Below are 14607 nucleotides of genomic sequence, written 5' to 3' on the forward strand. Positions count from 1 at the left end.
ACATGCATCCACATAAAATGTATACAGTGTTGCCTGCTGCACTAATAAGGACCCGTATACAGCGTTCACTAACTGCCTGCTGCCACAAAAGTATATACATATAATAGGCACTACTATACCCTGCAGCTCATCTTGAGGCTACGATTCTGTTGCCCTGGCCAATCAGGTTGTTGCTCCTAGTTACCCACAGGTCTACTTAATCCTTAAACTGTCCAAACGTAGATCAATGTTCGTGTGCATACCGCTCTGAACATTTTGGGAAAGAAAAAAAAAATTTTTTTTTTTTTAAAATAAAGAGCGCATTTTTCCCAGCCTCCTCGAATTTTGTCATACTGTGCACACTGAGAGCATAGACTCATTCTCTCATGTCTAGGCAACTCAGGCTTATCGTGCCAAGGCTGAAAGCATGTAAAATAAACCGTAGATCTACGATCGGAGCGCTACGCACGTGAACATAGCTCTACGTCTGGACAGTTTAAGGGTTAACCATCACAGCCTACCTGATCTCGAACTTAGAGTAGGTGCAGTCCAGTTTCCGCTTGAAAACTTCTACCATTGTTCTGCCAATACAGTATTTATTATCTGTAGTAGGATGAAGTCTTTAACCACAGATGTTGACACAATGTTCTCTTAATTGTGCCTATGGCACAGCTGGCACCCTTACTTTTCACCAAGTTTTTTGTACACTTTACTGTACAAGTGGCAACCCTAGACACTGTTGCTACCTGGTGCCCCAACAAGAATCCAGCTACAGCGGGCACTTGCAGCAACTTTGCGAGTAACACGTTTCTTGTCATTCAATGCATTTCGCAGTCCTCTAATCACCTGTGGAAACAAAACATGTTTGTGTGACCACAAAAGAAATTGCTTGTTGCACAAACCAAGACTTCCATGTAGAAACTTTAGAATGATGTTGATGTTAAGCTTACTCAGCATGCAGTTTAATGTTTTGGTATGTTCTAAAAATTTATCAAAGAAAAACTAGAATGCAGTATGGAAAGAGTCTGTATAATTCAGCTTCACTCAGAGGTCCTCTTTTGTAGTAATAATATAACTTAGTTATACAACTAGTTATTATTAATGAGCAACAAAAGAAAAGAACAGAAAAGAAAAGAAATAATAGTTAAATGCTTTAGCCATGAGACAATGCTGGCAATGTGAGTGAGTAAGCAAGAGAGATGTGTTCATAGTGTGTCCCTCTCTGCAAATTTATAACTATGAATCACATATGTAACCCTTATGAGCCACATCTACCAATATTGTATGCCTCTACACAATGTAATTTATTAATACTACAGGTCTCCCTCAACATTCGCGAGGGTTAGGGGATCAAGAGCCTCGCGAATGTTGAAAAACCGTGAATGTTTGGTGCCCCAATATATTGTAGGGAAATATATTACAATACTGCTTCCTTAACTTGTTGAACCATGAATAATCATAAAATACATGAAAAAGTCGTAAATTGTACTAAATATATACATGTTATGCTTTAATAATGTATGTTATTTAATAACATGTATGTTAGTAACATGTATGTTATTATATACCACAGACTCCACCACTGCCTCCACCAATGCCTCCACCACTGCGAGTCCCTACTACCCTCCCTCCGACCCCCGCAACTGGCAGCCAACCCTCCCACCACTCAGTGTGGTGAGTGTTTTGCTTGTTCATTATTTGCTATTAAACTACAGAATAAATAATGTAAACCCATTCATGACTGCATATTGGAATGGCTATTAGGAAAGGTATTAGACGGTGACATCATGTATTTACTCTTGAACACAGCAAAGAATCTAACATTTCTGCTATTGCTAATAATAACAATAGTAGTAGTAGTAATAATAATAATAATAATAATAATAATAATAATAATAATAATAATAATAATAATAATAATAATAATAATAATAATAATAAACATGATATAATTGAAGAAGGAAATTGTACAAAAATACGAGGGAGTGGTTGACACATCGTCAGTGTGACTTTGTTTATGCTGGAGTGAACATTAGTCTCCCTGCTCTTCCAAACATTTCACAATAATTCAGCGGTTGAGGCAGTGGTATTTAATAACATATATGTTATAAATAATAGTACATGTTATTATTAATAACATGTATGTTATTAAATACCATTGCCTCAATCACTGCCTCTACCACTCCAGTCACACTCAATCTACAAGCACCAAACACAATGAATTATTGTGAAATGTTTGGAAGAGCAGGGAGACTAATGTTCACTCCAGCATAAACAAAGTCACACTGACGATGTGTCAACCACTCCCTCGTATTTTTGTACAATTTCCTTCTTCAATTATATCATATTTATTATTATTATTATTATTATTATTATTACTATTGTTATTATTAGCTGTAGCAGTAATGTTTAATTCTTTGCAGTGTTCAAGAGTAAACACATGATGTCACCGTCTAATACCTGTCTGAATAGCCATTCCAATATGCAGTCATGAATGGGTTTACATTATTTATACTGTAGTTTAATAGCAAATAATGAACAAACAAAACACTCACCACTCTGAGTGGTGGGAGGGCTGGCTGCCAGTTGCGGGGGTAGGAGGGAGGGAAGTAGGGACTCGCAGTTGGCGTGAAACTTAAATATGATTTGGCGGCTGGGAATTTGGTGGCTGGGAATTTGGCGGTTGGGAATTCGCGAATGTGTGAAGCCCGTGAAAGTTGAAAATGTGAATGTTGAGGGAGACCTGTACTTTATTTATGGAGAGGCACTAAACCCAGAGGGGTTATACATTGTCTGGAGGGACAAGAGATAATCAGTTATGATGAGTAAAGGAAGGGGTAGCTCCAATTCTTTGGATCAAAATCCCTTCACAAACATCAAGGTAACCCCATGAATAAGCAAAAATGTAAAACACCTGTATGAATGATTTTAACCCTTTGACTGTTTCGGTCGTATATACAGTGGACCCCCGCTTAACGATCACCTCCAAATGCGACCAATTATGTAAGTGTATTTATGTAAGTGCGTTTGTACGTGTATGTTTGGGGGTCTGAAATGGACTAATCTACTTCACAATATTCCTTATGGGAAAAAATTCGGTCAGTACTGGCACCTGAACATACTACTGGAATGAAAAAAGTTCGTTAACCGGGGGTCCACTGTATATGTCTTACGAGCCAGTGTTTGACATATACATACGTACTCATAAATTCTAGAGGCTTCAAATCAAGCAGGAAAAAGCTGGTAGGCCCACATGTGAGAGAATGGGTATGTGGTCAGTGTGCGCAGTATAAAAAAAATCCTCCAGCAAGCAGTGCATAATGAGAAAAAAAAAACTCTGGCCGTGTTTTTGGATTAAAACACCGATTTTGAGGTGTATTTTCGTAGAGTTTTTATGGTTATATTCTTGTTTTCGTAGTCACATTTGATAGAACAGAAAACATGTTATGGAAATGGAGGTGATTTTGATTGGTTTTAGACCTTGAAATGTTGATTTTTGCCGATGTTCAAGAGTAGACAAATGATGTCATTGTCCAATAAATGTCCAACTAGCCATCCTAATATGCAGTCATGAATGGGTTGACATTATTTTGATTGGTTTTAGACCTTGAAATGTTTGATTTCTGCCGATGTTCAAGAGTAGACAAATGACGTCATTGTCCAATAAATGTCCAACTAGCCATCCTAATATGCAGTCATGAATGGGTTGACATTTATTACAATATTGCAGTTGTCTGCATAACAGTAAATCGATTTTCTATTTTTTGTTTGAATAAAAATTCAAAATAGAATGCAAGAGTAATATCAGAGGGGCCTGGAGACATGACTGATGAACAAAGAATATGTTATTTTAGAGCCAGGAATGTCTGCATTGTTCATTCTGGACCCTACTTTGAAATTGTCATATTTTTTAATTTTTGTGAAATTGGCCAAATTGCAAATTTCTGATCATCAGTAAATGGGCAGTTTCTTGTATTCAATCAATAGACAAAATGGAGTTCTAAAGAAATAGCTATGAGTTTGGTTGACTGGAACAATGGAATTAGCTGAAAAATAGGGCTCAAAGTGGGCGAAATCGCCGATTTGTAAATATCGCCGAGGTCGCTAACTTCGTGAGAGCGTAATTCCACGAGTTTTCCATCAAATTTCATTCTTCTAGCGTCATTACAATCGGGAAAAGATTCTCTATCATTTCGTAAGAAAAAAATTATTTTTTTTTTGGGGGGGGGGGGGGGGGGGGGATTTTGCAACACCAGGAGACACCTCAGGATTTGGGGTTGCGACAGTCAAGGAGTTAATATAACTGTCTAATAATATTAAATAATGTCATGATTATGATGCACTGGTCTGGAGTTTTACAACTCATTTGCCACGGGTGCTAACCCCACCCATACCATGGTTTTTTATGCTGTGATTATTATAAATTTATACATTAATGAAAATTTTTAGTGTCATCTATTGTATCTCTAATTAGCACTATGCTTTTTTCCTCTTTCTCTCTTACACTGTACTGCTATGATTTTGACTGCTCAATCAAATTGATAATACCCAATAGCATCCATATGCACTGTGTCTGATGCCTCAAGCTATGACTTACCCTTCCAACTCACTTCCTCTCTCAGTCTCTCCCTCTACCATCAATCTTTTCCCTCTTCCCTCCCTTCACCCCTTCCTCTCTCCCCTCCCTCCCAATATTCCCTGTCATACAATACAAAAAATGTAAACTTAACATTTGCAATTATTTTATGTAGAGAGATACGTGGCAGAAGGAAGGCAGTCTGAAGATGCTATTACAATTAACCCTTAAACTGTCCAAACGTAGATCTATATTTGCGCGTAGCGCTCTGACCTTGATTTTCTCCGTAAGAAAGAATGTACAAAACAATGCAGATCTACGTTCGGAGCGCTACGCAAGTGAATGTAGATCTACGTTTGGACAGTTTAATGGTTAAAATTACAGAGATAAATTTTTTTTGACTATATATGTACAGTGGACTCTCAGTACTCGAACAATTTAGTATTTGAACGCTTTGTTCGGTAAGCAAATTGCTCAGTAGTCGACCGTTTGTTTGGCACTCGACCAAACAAACACGACCTGCCAGAATTGCGCTGTAAACTATTTCGTGTTTCTTCATATTTTTTTTTTTATATTATTTGTATAAATAAGTCACCATGGGGCTTAAGAAGGTTAGTGATAACAGCCAACCAAAAAGAAAATTTTTTGGGAAAAATTCATTCTGTACTTGAACAGATCGGCACTCGAACAGCCTTCTGGAACCAATTAAGTTCGAGTGCTGAGGTTCCACTGTATTAGCTCCCACTGGAGATAATTTTAAATCTGTGAAGCATAGCATTGTGTGTATCAAAATGTCTTGCAAATGATACACTATATTATGCAAAACATGGCTCATTAGCATAAATAAAAATATGATACATACTGGAGCACAAGAACTAAACATACTTACATCTTCTTTATACGGCAGCACAGTGGATGTTGGTAAAGAAGCTATAGCCTCAAGACACTCCAATGCCTTCATGCGTACAATCTGCACAAATGTATCAAAAAATTTAAAACTGTGCTTTATAATTAGCACAAATTTTAACAGCCACATCAATACAGGAAAAAGCACCCCGCTGAATCTATTTCAGGTATCTTAAATAAAGCTTTAATAAACTGAAGTCAGTTCATATATGTAGTCAAGTCACTTTTACAAAATATTCAAGTGGGCTGAGCTCCAAGTATCAGGTGTTCCATGCATAATTCTCTACAAAAAAACATGAAAAACAAATGTAATAAGTTTATTGAAAACTATTTCCCACAGTAAAAAACTGATTTTCTTAGAAAGTCTAACATCTATACCGGTGACCAACTGTGAGTTCTATCCTCACAGGCTGGCCTAAGGACAGACTTCCTTGATGACTACCTGATCAACCATGCTGTAATGCAAAGTGCAGATTTTTTTGAAGGACAGTGTAAGCTAGGGTAGGAGGTCTATTACATGCTAGCTACAAAACAGGAATATTATGTGTGAGTTAGAAGGTAGGTGTATTATGTGTGAGATGGATGACAGGTGTATTATGTGTGAGCCAGATGACAGATGTATGATGTGTGAGCTGGATGACAGGTGTATGATGTGTGAACTGTATGACAGGTGTATGTGTGAGCTGGATGACAGGTGTATGATGTGTGAGTTGGATGACAGGTGTATGGTGTGTGAGTTGGATGACAGGTGTATGGTGTGTGAGTTGGATGACAGGTGTATGATGTGTGAGATGGATGGCAGGTATATTATGAATCAATGGACTCTGTGGACCATAAAAAGGTATCCCTACCAGCAATACCTAAACAATAAAAGAATGCTTGAAAGATGAAAACATACTGACCAGTGGGTGGTTGACAGTGAGTGGAACAAGCATTGCAATGAGCATGCTAGTATATGGAGCAGCATGGAGAACAGATTGCTTGAGGATGGTGGCCAGTGTACAAACGGTACTCTCTGTTAATGCTGACTCTCCACATGTAATACCCTGAAGCAACACTGGCAGCAACTGCACAAAGAATATTATTTAAATGATCATTGGCTGTTAGTGTGTGTGTACTGTTCACAGATGAAGTTTAATAACATTACTAGCTACAGTACAAATAAATATATATATTTTATTATTATTAACACACTGGCTGATTCCCACCAAGGCAGGGTGGCCTGAAAAAGAAAAACTTTCACCATCATTCACTCCATCACTGTCTTGCCAGAAGGGTGCTTTACACAACAGTTTTTAAACTGCAACATTAACACCCCTCCTTCAGAGTGCAGGCACTGTACTTCCCATCTCCAGGACTCAAGTCCGGCCTGCCGGTTTCCCTGAATCCCTTCATAAATGTTACTTTGCTCACACTCCAACAGCACATCAAGTATTAAAAACCACTTGTCTCCACTCTCTCCTATCAAACACGCTCACGCATGCCCGCTGGAAGTCCAAGCCCCTCGCACACAAAACCTCCTTTACCCCCTCCCTCCAACCTTTCCTAGGCCGACCCCTACCCCGTCTTCCTTCCACTACAGACTGATACACTCTTGAAGTCATTCTGTTTCGCTCCATTCTCTCTACATGTCTGAAGCACCTCAACAACTCTTCCTCAGCCCTCTGGACAACAGTTTTGGTAATCCCGCACCTCCTCCTAACTTCCAAACTACGAATTCTCTGCATTATATTCACACCACACATTGCCCTCAGACATGACATCTCCACTGCCTACAGCCTTCTCCTCACTGCAACATTCATCACCCATGCTTAACACCCATACAGGAGCGTTGGTAAAACTATACTCTCATACATTCCCCTCTTTGCTTCCATGGACAAAGTTCTTTGTCTCCACAGACTCCTAAGTGCACTGCTCACCCTTTTCCCCTCATCAATTCTATGATTCACCTCATCTTTCATAGACCCATCCACTGACACGTCCACTCCCAAATATCTGAATACATTCACCTCCATACTCTCTCCCTCCAATCTGATATCCAATCTTTCGTCACCTAATCTTTTTGTTATCCTCATAACCTTACTCTTTCCTGTATTCACTTTCAATTTTCTTCTTTTACATTAATCCACTAATAAAAGAATGTGTCTTATCCAATTTTCAAAAATCATTACATGAAAGAAATATACCCATACTTCAAAGAACATGACACAGAAGAGACACACCTCGTTTAGCATGACAAGGAAGAGATACAGTTCACAGAGGAAAGGAAGAGATACACTTCAAAAAGAATAACAGAAAGAGATTATTAAGACTTTCATGGGGAAGAGCTAAACCCATAAGAGTCTACACTGTACCAAGGCTCCATGGTAGAAACCTGAATATGCTTAGTTACATGCAAGAAAAGGCAGCAGAAAGTCAAAGTAAGTTGCAAATACCACAGCACAGAAGAGATACACTGTATGCATATATTTGCTCCTCAGGAAAAGGAGGAATTTCAAAAATTATTATTCATGCTTAAGAAATTGTTTAATGACATGAGCAGAAATAATTTACAAAGAAATTGTTTAATGACATGAGCAGAAATAATTTACAAAAAAAAAAAAAACACCATAATCACCTTTTTTTAAGTGTTTCAATTTCTTTTTTTAAATTTGAGTAAAATGCTGTATTGTATCTTATTCTGAAATAGGATCCGAGAGAAGGTAGTGTATGCTATAACAACTGAAAACCATATGAGAAACTACTGCAAATAGTATGCTGAAGATGAGACACCAGGAGGATAACTCGACCCCTGCAACTACAAATAAATTAACAAAACAAAACCCAAAAACCTTATAGTACTACATTATTACCTTTTCGATATGAGCGTTAAGAATGAGGTAAGGTAATGATGATAAGAGTGATGAGAGGGCCAGTAGAGAATTGTGCTTGGTACTGCCCTCACTTTGGTGAAACATGTCCACTAGTGGCCCTACCACACCTTCAAAATATCTCTGCTTGTACAGCAATCTGAAAAAAAAAAAAAGATTTCTTACACTCAAAACACATCTCTGAGGGTTAAGTTGTAGATTTTGCAATTTCTCATTAAGTAGAAAAATGTAATAAGTGTATGAATGTGTTGCATGCTGAAGAACTGTAAGAAAGGTAAATATCTGGCAGTCGTACAGTGCCATCATGACAGTGGACATGGAGGGAGAAATAAGACAAATAGCATGATATAATATTGTATCTATGGCACCTAAAGCAACTGTCATTATTATTATTGTCTTCATTATCATCATTACTTAGTTTTTGTTATTATTGCTGTTGTTAGTAGTAGTATATTCATGGGTAGGTGCTATATCAGTAGAGGGTCATATAGTGCCATACAAGAGGTGCTGAAGAGAGGATACTGTTGATTTAGAAAGGTACATGGTCAGGACCACCAGAGAGAATCCTGTTTCATAAGAGCAGCATCAGGAGCAATGCTATTAGCATTGGCAAGGCAGCAGCATACTTTTATTTTAAGTCAGGGAAAGTGCTGGGGAATGGGAAGCAAACAGATTCAATACAAAGAAAGGAAGAAGTCCAGTTCCTTAGACCAAGAGTCCCTCACAGCCATTAGCAATGGTAGCATCAGCAGCAATGTGATTAGCAATGGTAGCATCAGCAGCAATGTGATTAGCAATGGTAGCATCAGCAGCAATGTGATTAGCAATGGTAGCATCAGCAGCAATGCCATTAGCAATGGTAGCATTAGTAGCAATGCCATTAGCAATAGCAGCATTAGCAGCAATGTCATTAGCAATGGTAGCATGAACAGCAATGCCATTAACATTGATAGCATGAACAGCAATGCCATTAACATTGATAGCATCAACAGCAATGCCATTAACATTGATAGCATCAACAGCAATGCCATTAACATTGATAGCATCAACAGCAATGCCATTAACATTGATAGCATCAACAGCAATGCCACTAACATTGATAGCATCAACAGCAATGCCCTCAGTAATGGCTGCATTGGTAGAAATGCCATCAGTAATGGCAACAGTAGCAAAAGGCAGCCTACTTTTCACAGTACAAACCAAGTCACATGCTATAAGCCACAGCATATTTTAACAAATGAGGCAATATCTCCTCCATTTAGACTGAAAGAAGCAGGAGGGGAGGGAGGTTCTACATTCAGGTTTAATCTGAGGAACGGAAGGGAAATGAGAATTCCTCAGATTAAGAGCCCTGAACCTCATCAAGGAACTCAAATGAAAGTCAGTTGTACCTGCAATGTCTGTACTGTATATACAGTAGTTCACTGATTATCAGGATAATTGATGATCTAATGTTATTTTTTTATTTTTATTATCACACTGGCCGATTCCCACCAAGGCAGGGTGGCCCGAAAAAGAAAAACTTTCACCATCATTCACTCCATCACTGTCTTGCCAGAAGGGTGCTTTACACTACAGTTTTTAAACTGCAACATTAACACCCCTCCTTCAGAGTGCAGGCACTGTACTTCCCATCTCCAGGACTCAAGTCCGGCCTGCCGGTTTCCCTGAATCCCTTCATAAATGTTACTTTGCTCACACTCCAACAGCACATCAAGTATTAAAAACCATTTGTCTCCATTCACTCCTATCAAACACGCTCACGCATGCCTGCTGGAAGTCCAAGCCCCTCGCACACAAAACCTCCTTTACCCCCTCCCTCCAACCTTTCCTAGGCCGACCCCTACCCCGCCTTCCTTCCACTACAGACTGATACACTCTTGAAGTCATTCTGTTTCGCTCCATTCTCTCTACATGTCCAAACCACCTCAACAACCCTTCCTCAGCCCTCTGGACAACAGTTTTGGTAATCCCGCACCTCCTCCTAACTTCCAAACTACGAATTCTCTGCATTATATTCACACCACACATTGCCCTCAGACATGACATCTCCACTGCCTCCAGCCTTCTCCTCGCTGCAACATTCATCACCCACGCTTCACACCCATATAAGAGTGTTGGTAAAACTATACTCTCATACATTCCCCTCTTTGCCTCCAAGGACAAAGTTCTTTGTCTCCACAGACTCCTAAGTGCACCACTCACTCTTTTTCCCTCATCAATTCTATGATTCACCTCATCTTTCATAGACCCATCCGCTGACACGTCCACTCCCAAATATCTGAATACGTTCACCTCCTCCATACTCTCTCCCTCCAATCTGATATCCAATCTTTCATCACTTAATCTTTTTGTTATCCTCATAACCTTACTCTTTCCTGTATTCACCTTTAATTTTCTTCTCTTGCACACCCTACCAAATTCATCCACCAATCTCTGCAACTTCTCTTCAGAATCTCCCAAGAGCACAGTGTCATCAGCAAAGAGCAGCTGTGACAACTCCCACTTTGTGTGTGATTCTTTATCTTTTAACTCCACGCCTCTTGCCAAGACCCTCGCATTTACTTCTCTTACAACCCCATCTATAAATATATTAAACAACCACGGTGACATCACACATCCTTGTCTAAGGCCTACTTTTACTGGGAAAAAATTTCCCTCTTTCCTACATACTCTAACTTGAGCCTCACTATCCTCGTAAAAACTCTTCACTGCTTTCAGTAACCTACCTCCTACACCATACACTTGCAACATCTGCCACATTGCCCCCCTATCACCCTGTCATACGCCTTTTCCAAATCCATAAATGCCACAAAGACCTCTTTAGCCTTATCTAAATACTGTTCACTTATATGTTTCACTGTAAACACCTGGTCCACACACCCCCTACCTTTCCTAAAGCCTCCTTGTTCATCTGCTATCCTATGCTCCGTCTTACTCTTAATTCTTTCAATTATAACTCTACCATACACTTTACCAGGTATACTCAACAGACTTATCCCCCTATAATTTTTGCACTCTCTTTTATCCCCTTTGCCTTTATACAAAGGAACTATGCATGCTCTCTGCCAATCCCTAGGTACCTTACCCTCTTCCATACATTTATTAAATAATTGCACCAACCACTCCAAAACTATATCCCCACCTGCTTTTAACATTTCTATCTTTATCCCATCAATCCCAGCTGCCTTACCCCCTTTCATTTTACCTACTGCCTCACGAACTTCCCCCACACTCACAACTGGCTCTTCCTCACTCCTACAAGATGTTATTCCTCCTTGCCCTATACACGAAATCACAGCTTCCCTATCTTCATCAACATTTAACAATTCCTCAAAATATTCCCTTCATCTTCCCAATACCTCTAACTCTCCATTTAATAACTCTCCTCTCCTATTTTTAACTGACAAATCCATTTGTTCTTTAGGCTTTCTTAACTTGTTAATCTCACTCCAAAACTTTTTCTTATTTTCAACAAAATTTGTTGATAACATCTCACCCACTCTCTCATTTGCTCTCTTTTTACATTGCTTCACCACTCTCTTAACCTCTCTCTTTTTCTCCATATACTCTTCCCTCCTTGCCACAGATATATCAGATCACTTTCTAGTTGTAGCTACACTGAGAGTAAAAGGTAGATGGGATACAAGGAGAATAGAAGCATCAGGGAAGAGAGAGGTGAAGGTTTATAAACTAAAAGAGAAGGCAGTTAGGGTAAGATATAAACAGCTATTGGAGGATAGATGGGCTAATGAGAGCATAGGCAATAGGGTCGAAGATGTATGGGGTAGGTTTAAAAATGTAGTGTTAGAGTGTTCAGCAGAAGTTTGTGGTTACAGGAAAGTGGGTGCAGGAGGGAAGAGGAGCGATTGGTGGAATGATGATGTAAAGAGAGTAGTAAGGGAGAAAAAGTTAGCATATGAGAAGTTTTTACAAAGTAGAAGTGATGCAAGGAGGGAAGAGTATATGATCTAATGTATATATACAAAATAAGAAATACCTTACATTATAAATAACAAAAAGGCACACTACCGTGACTGGAATGATACACAAATAACCCGCACATAAAAGAGAGAAGCTTACGATGACGTTTCGGTCCGACTTGAACCATTGACAAAGTCACAGTGTGACTTTGTCAATGGTCCAAGTCGGACCGAAACGTCGTCGTAAGCTTCTCTCTTTTATGTGTTGGTTATTTGTGTATATACCTTATATTCATATACATACAAAATAAGAAATACAGTGGATCCCCGGTTAACGATATTTTTTCATTCCAGAATGTTACACTCCAAGTATTGTAACCACTATTTCCTTCTGGTTAGAGCATAACAACTTTGGTCAGAGAGGTTAGGGTAATAATAATGATCCTCCGGAATGACTAATTTTAATTAAGTATATTCATAATACAACAAAAAGCCAGAAATAATATACGAATTATCGTATATAAGTTACGAATACATGTTTGTTCTGTATTATCTAAAATATATAAGGCTTTCATAACAGATTAGGAGGAGATCCTAGATATAACATATATATATATTCTTTCAACACACCGGCCGTATCCCACCGAGGCGGGGTGGCCCAAAAGGAAAAACGAAAGTTTCTCCTTTTACATTTAGTAATATATACAGGAGAAGAGGTTACTAGCCCCTTGCTCCCGGCATTTTAGTCGCCTCTTACAACACGCATGGCTTACGGAGGAAGAATTCTGTTCCACTTCCCCATGGAGATAAGAGGAAATAAACAAGAATAAGAACTAGAAAGAAAATAGAAGAAAACCCAGAGGGGTGTGTATATATGTGCTTGTACATGTATGTGTAGTGTGACCTAAGTGTAAGTAGAAGTAGCAAGACGTACCTGAAATCTTGCATGTTCATGAGACAGAAAAAAGGACACCAGCAATCCTACCATCATGTAAAACAATTACAGGCTTTCGTTTTACACTCACTTGGCAGGACGGTAGTACCTCCCTGGGCGGTTGCTGTCTACCAACCTACTACCTATAATACATATATTTCTTTCTTTCTTTCAACACACCAGCCGTATCCCACCGAGGCGGGGTGGCCCAAAAGGAAAAACAAAAGTTTCTCCTTTCACATTTAGTAATATATACAGGAGAAGGGGTTACTAGCCCCTTGCTCCTGGCATTTTAGTCGCCTCTTACAACACGCATAGCTCACGGAGGAAGAATTCTGTTCCACTTCCCCATGGAGATAAGAGGAAATAAACAAGAACAAGAGCTAGTAAGAAAATAGAAGAAAACCCAGAGGGGTGTGTATACATATGCTTGTACATGTATGTGTAGTGTGACCTAAGTGTAAGTAGAAGTAGCAAGACGTACCTGAAATCTTGCATGTTCATGAGACAGAAAAAAGGACACCAGCAATCCTACCATCATGTAAAACAATTACAGGCTTTCGTTTTACACTCACTTGGCAGGACGGTAGTACCTCCCTGGGCGGTTGCTGTCTACCAACCTACTACCTATAATACGTATATTTTTTTTTTTTTTTTTTTTTTCAACAAGTCGGCCGTCTCCCACCGAGGCAGGGTGACCCAAAAAAAAAGAAAGAAAATCCCCAAAAAGAAAACACTTCCATCATCATTCAACACTTTCACCACACTCACACATTATCACTGCTTTTGCAGAGGTGCTCAGAATACAACAGTTTAGAAGCATATATGTATAGAGATACACAACATATCCCTCCAAACTGCCAATATCCCAAACCCCTCCTTTAAAGTGCAGGCATTGTACTTCCCATTTCCAGGACTCAAGTCCGACTATATGAAAATAACCGGTTTCCCTGAATCCCTTCACTAAATATTACCCTGCTCACACTCCAACAGATCGTCAGGTCCCAAGTATCATTCGTCTCCATTCACTCCTATCTAACACGCTCATGCACGCTTGCTGGAAGTCCAAGCCCCTCACCCACAAAACCTCCTTTACCCCCTCTTTCCAACCCTTTCGAGGACGACCCCTACCCCTCTTTCCTTCCCCTATAGATTTATATGCTTTCCATGTCATTCTACTTTGATCCATTCTCTCTAAATGACCAAACCACCTCAACAACCCCTCTTCTGCCCTCTGACTAATGCTTTTATTAACTCCACACCTTCTCCTAATTTCCACACTCCGAATTTTCTGCATAATATTTACACCACACATTGCCCTTAGACAGGACATCTCCACTGCCTCCAACCGTCTCCTCGCTGCTGCATTTACCACCCAAGCTTCACATCCATATAAGAGTGTTGGTACTACTATACTTT

The 14607-nt window shown here is 39.3% G+C and overlaps 1 protein-coding gene across 1 annotated transcript in view; it reads right to left on the minus strand.

Annotated features, from left to right (window-relative positions):
- Positions 1-391: 391 nt before the first annotated feature.
- Mms19 (MMS19 nucleotide excision repair protein) overlaps positions 392-14607 on the minus strand; it is a 95881-nt gene continuing 81665 nt past the window's right edge. Inside the window, exons 17-20 of the mRNA XM_053775171.2 lie at positions 8314-8470; positions 6364-6528; positions 5445-5525; positions 392-825 (exon numbers count right to left, since the gene is read on the minus strand). Coding sequence (XP_053631146.1) covers positions 709-825; positions 5445-5525; positions 6364-6528; positions 8314-8470 — 520 coding nt within the window. The 3' untranslated portion in view covers positions 392-708. The remainder of the gene's footprint in view (positions 826-5444; positions 5526-6363; positions 6529-8313; positions 8471-14607) is intronic.

Source organism: Cherax quadricarinatus, chromosome 11 (assembly GCF_038502225.1).
Source record: "Cherax quadricarinatus isolate ZL_2023a chromosome 11, ASM3850222v1, whole genome shotgun sequence".
Classification (NCBI taxonomy): domain Eukaryota; kingdom Metazoa; phylum Arthropoda; class Malacostraca; order Decapoda; family Parastacidae; genus Cherax; species Cherax quadricarinatus.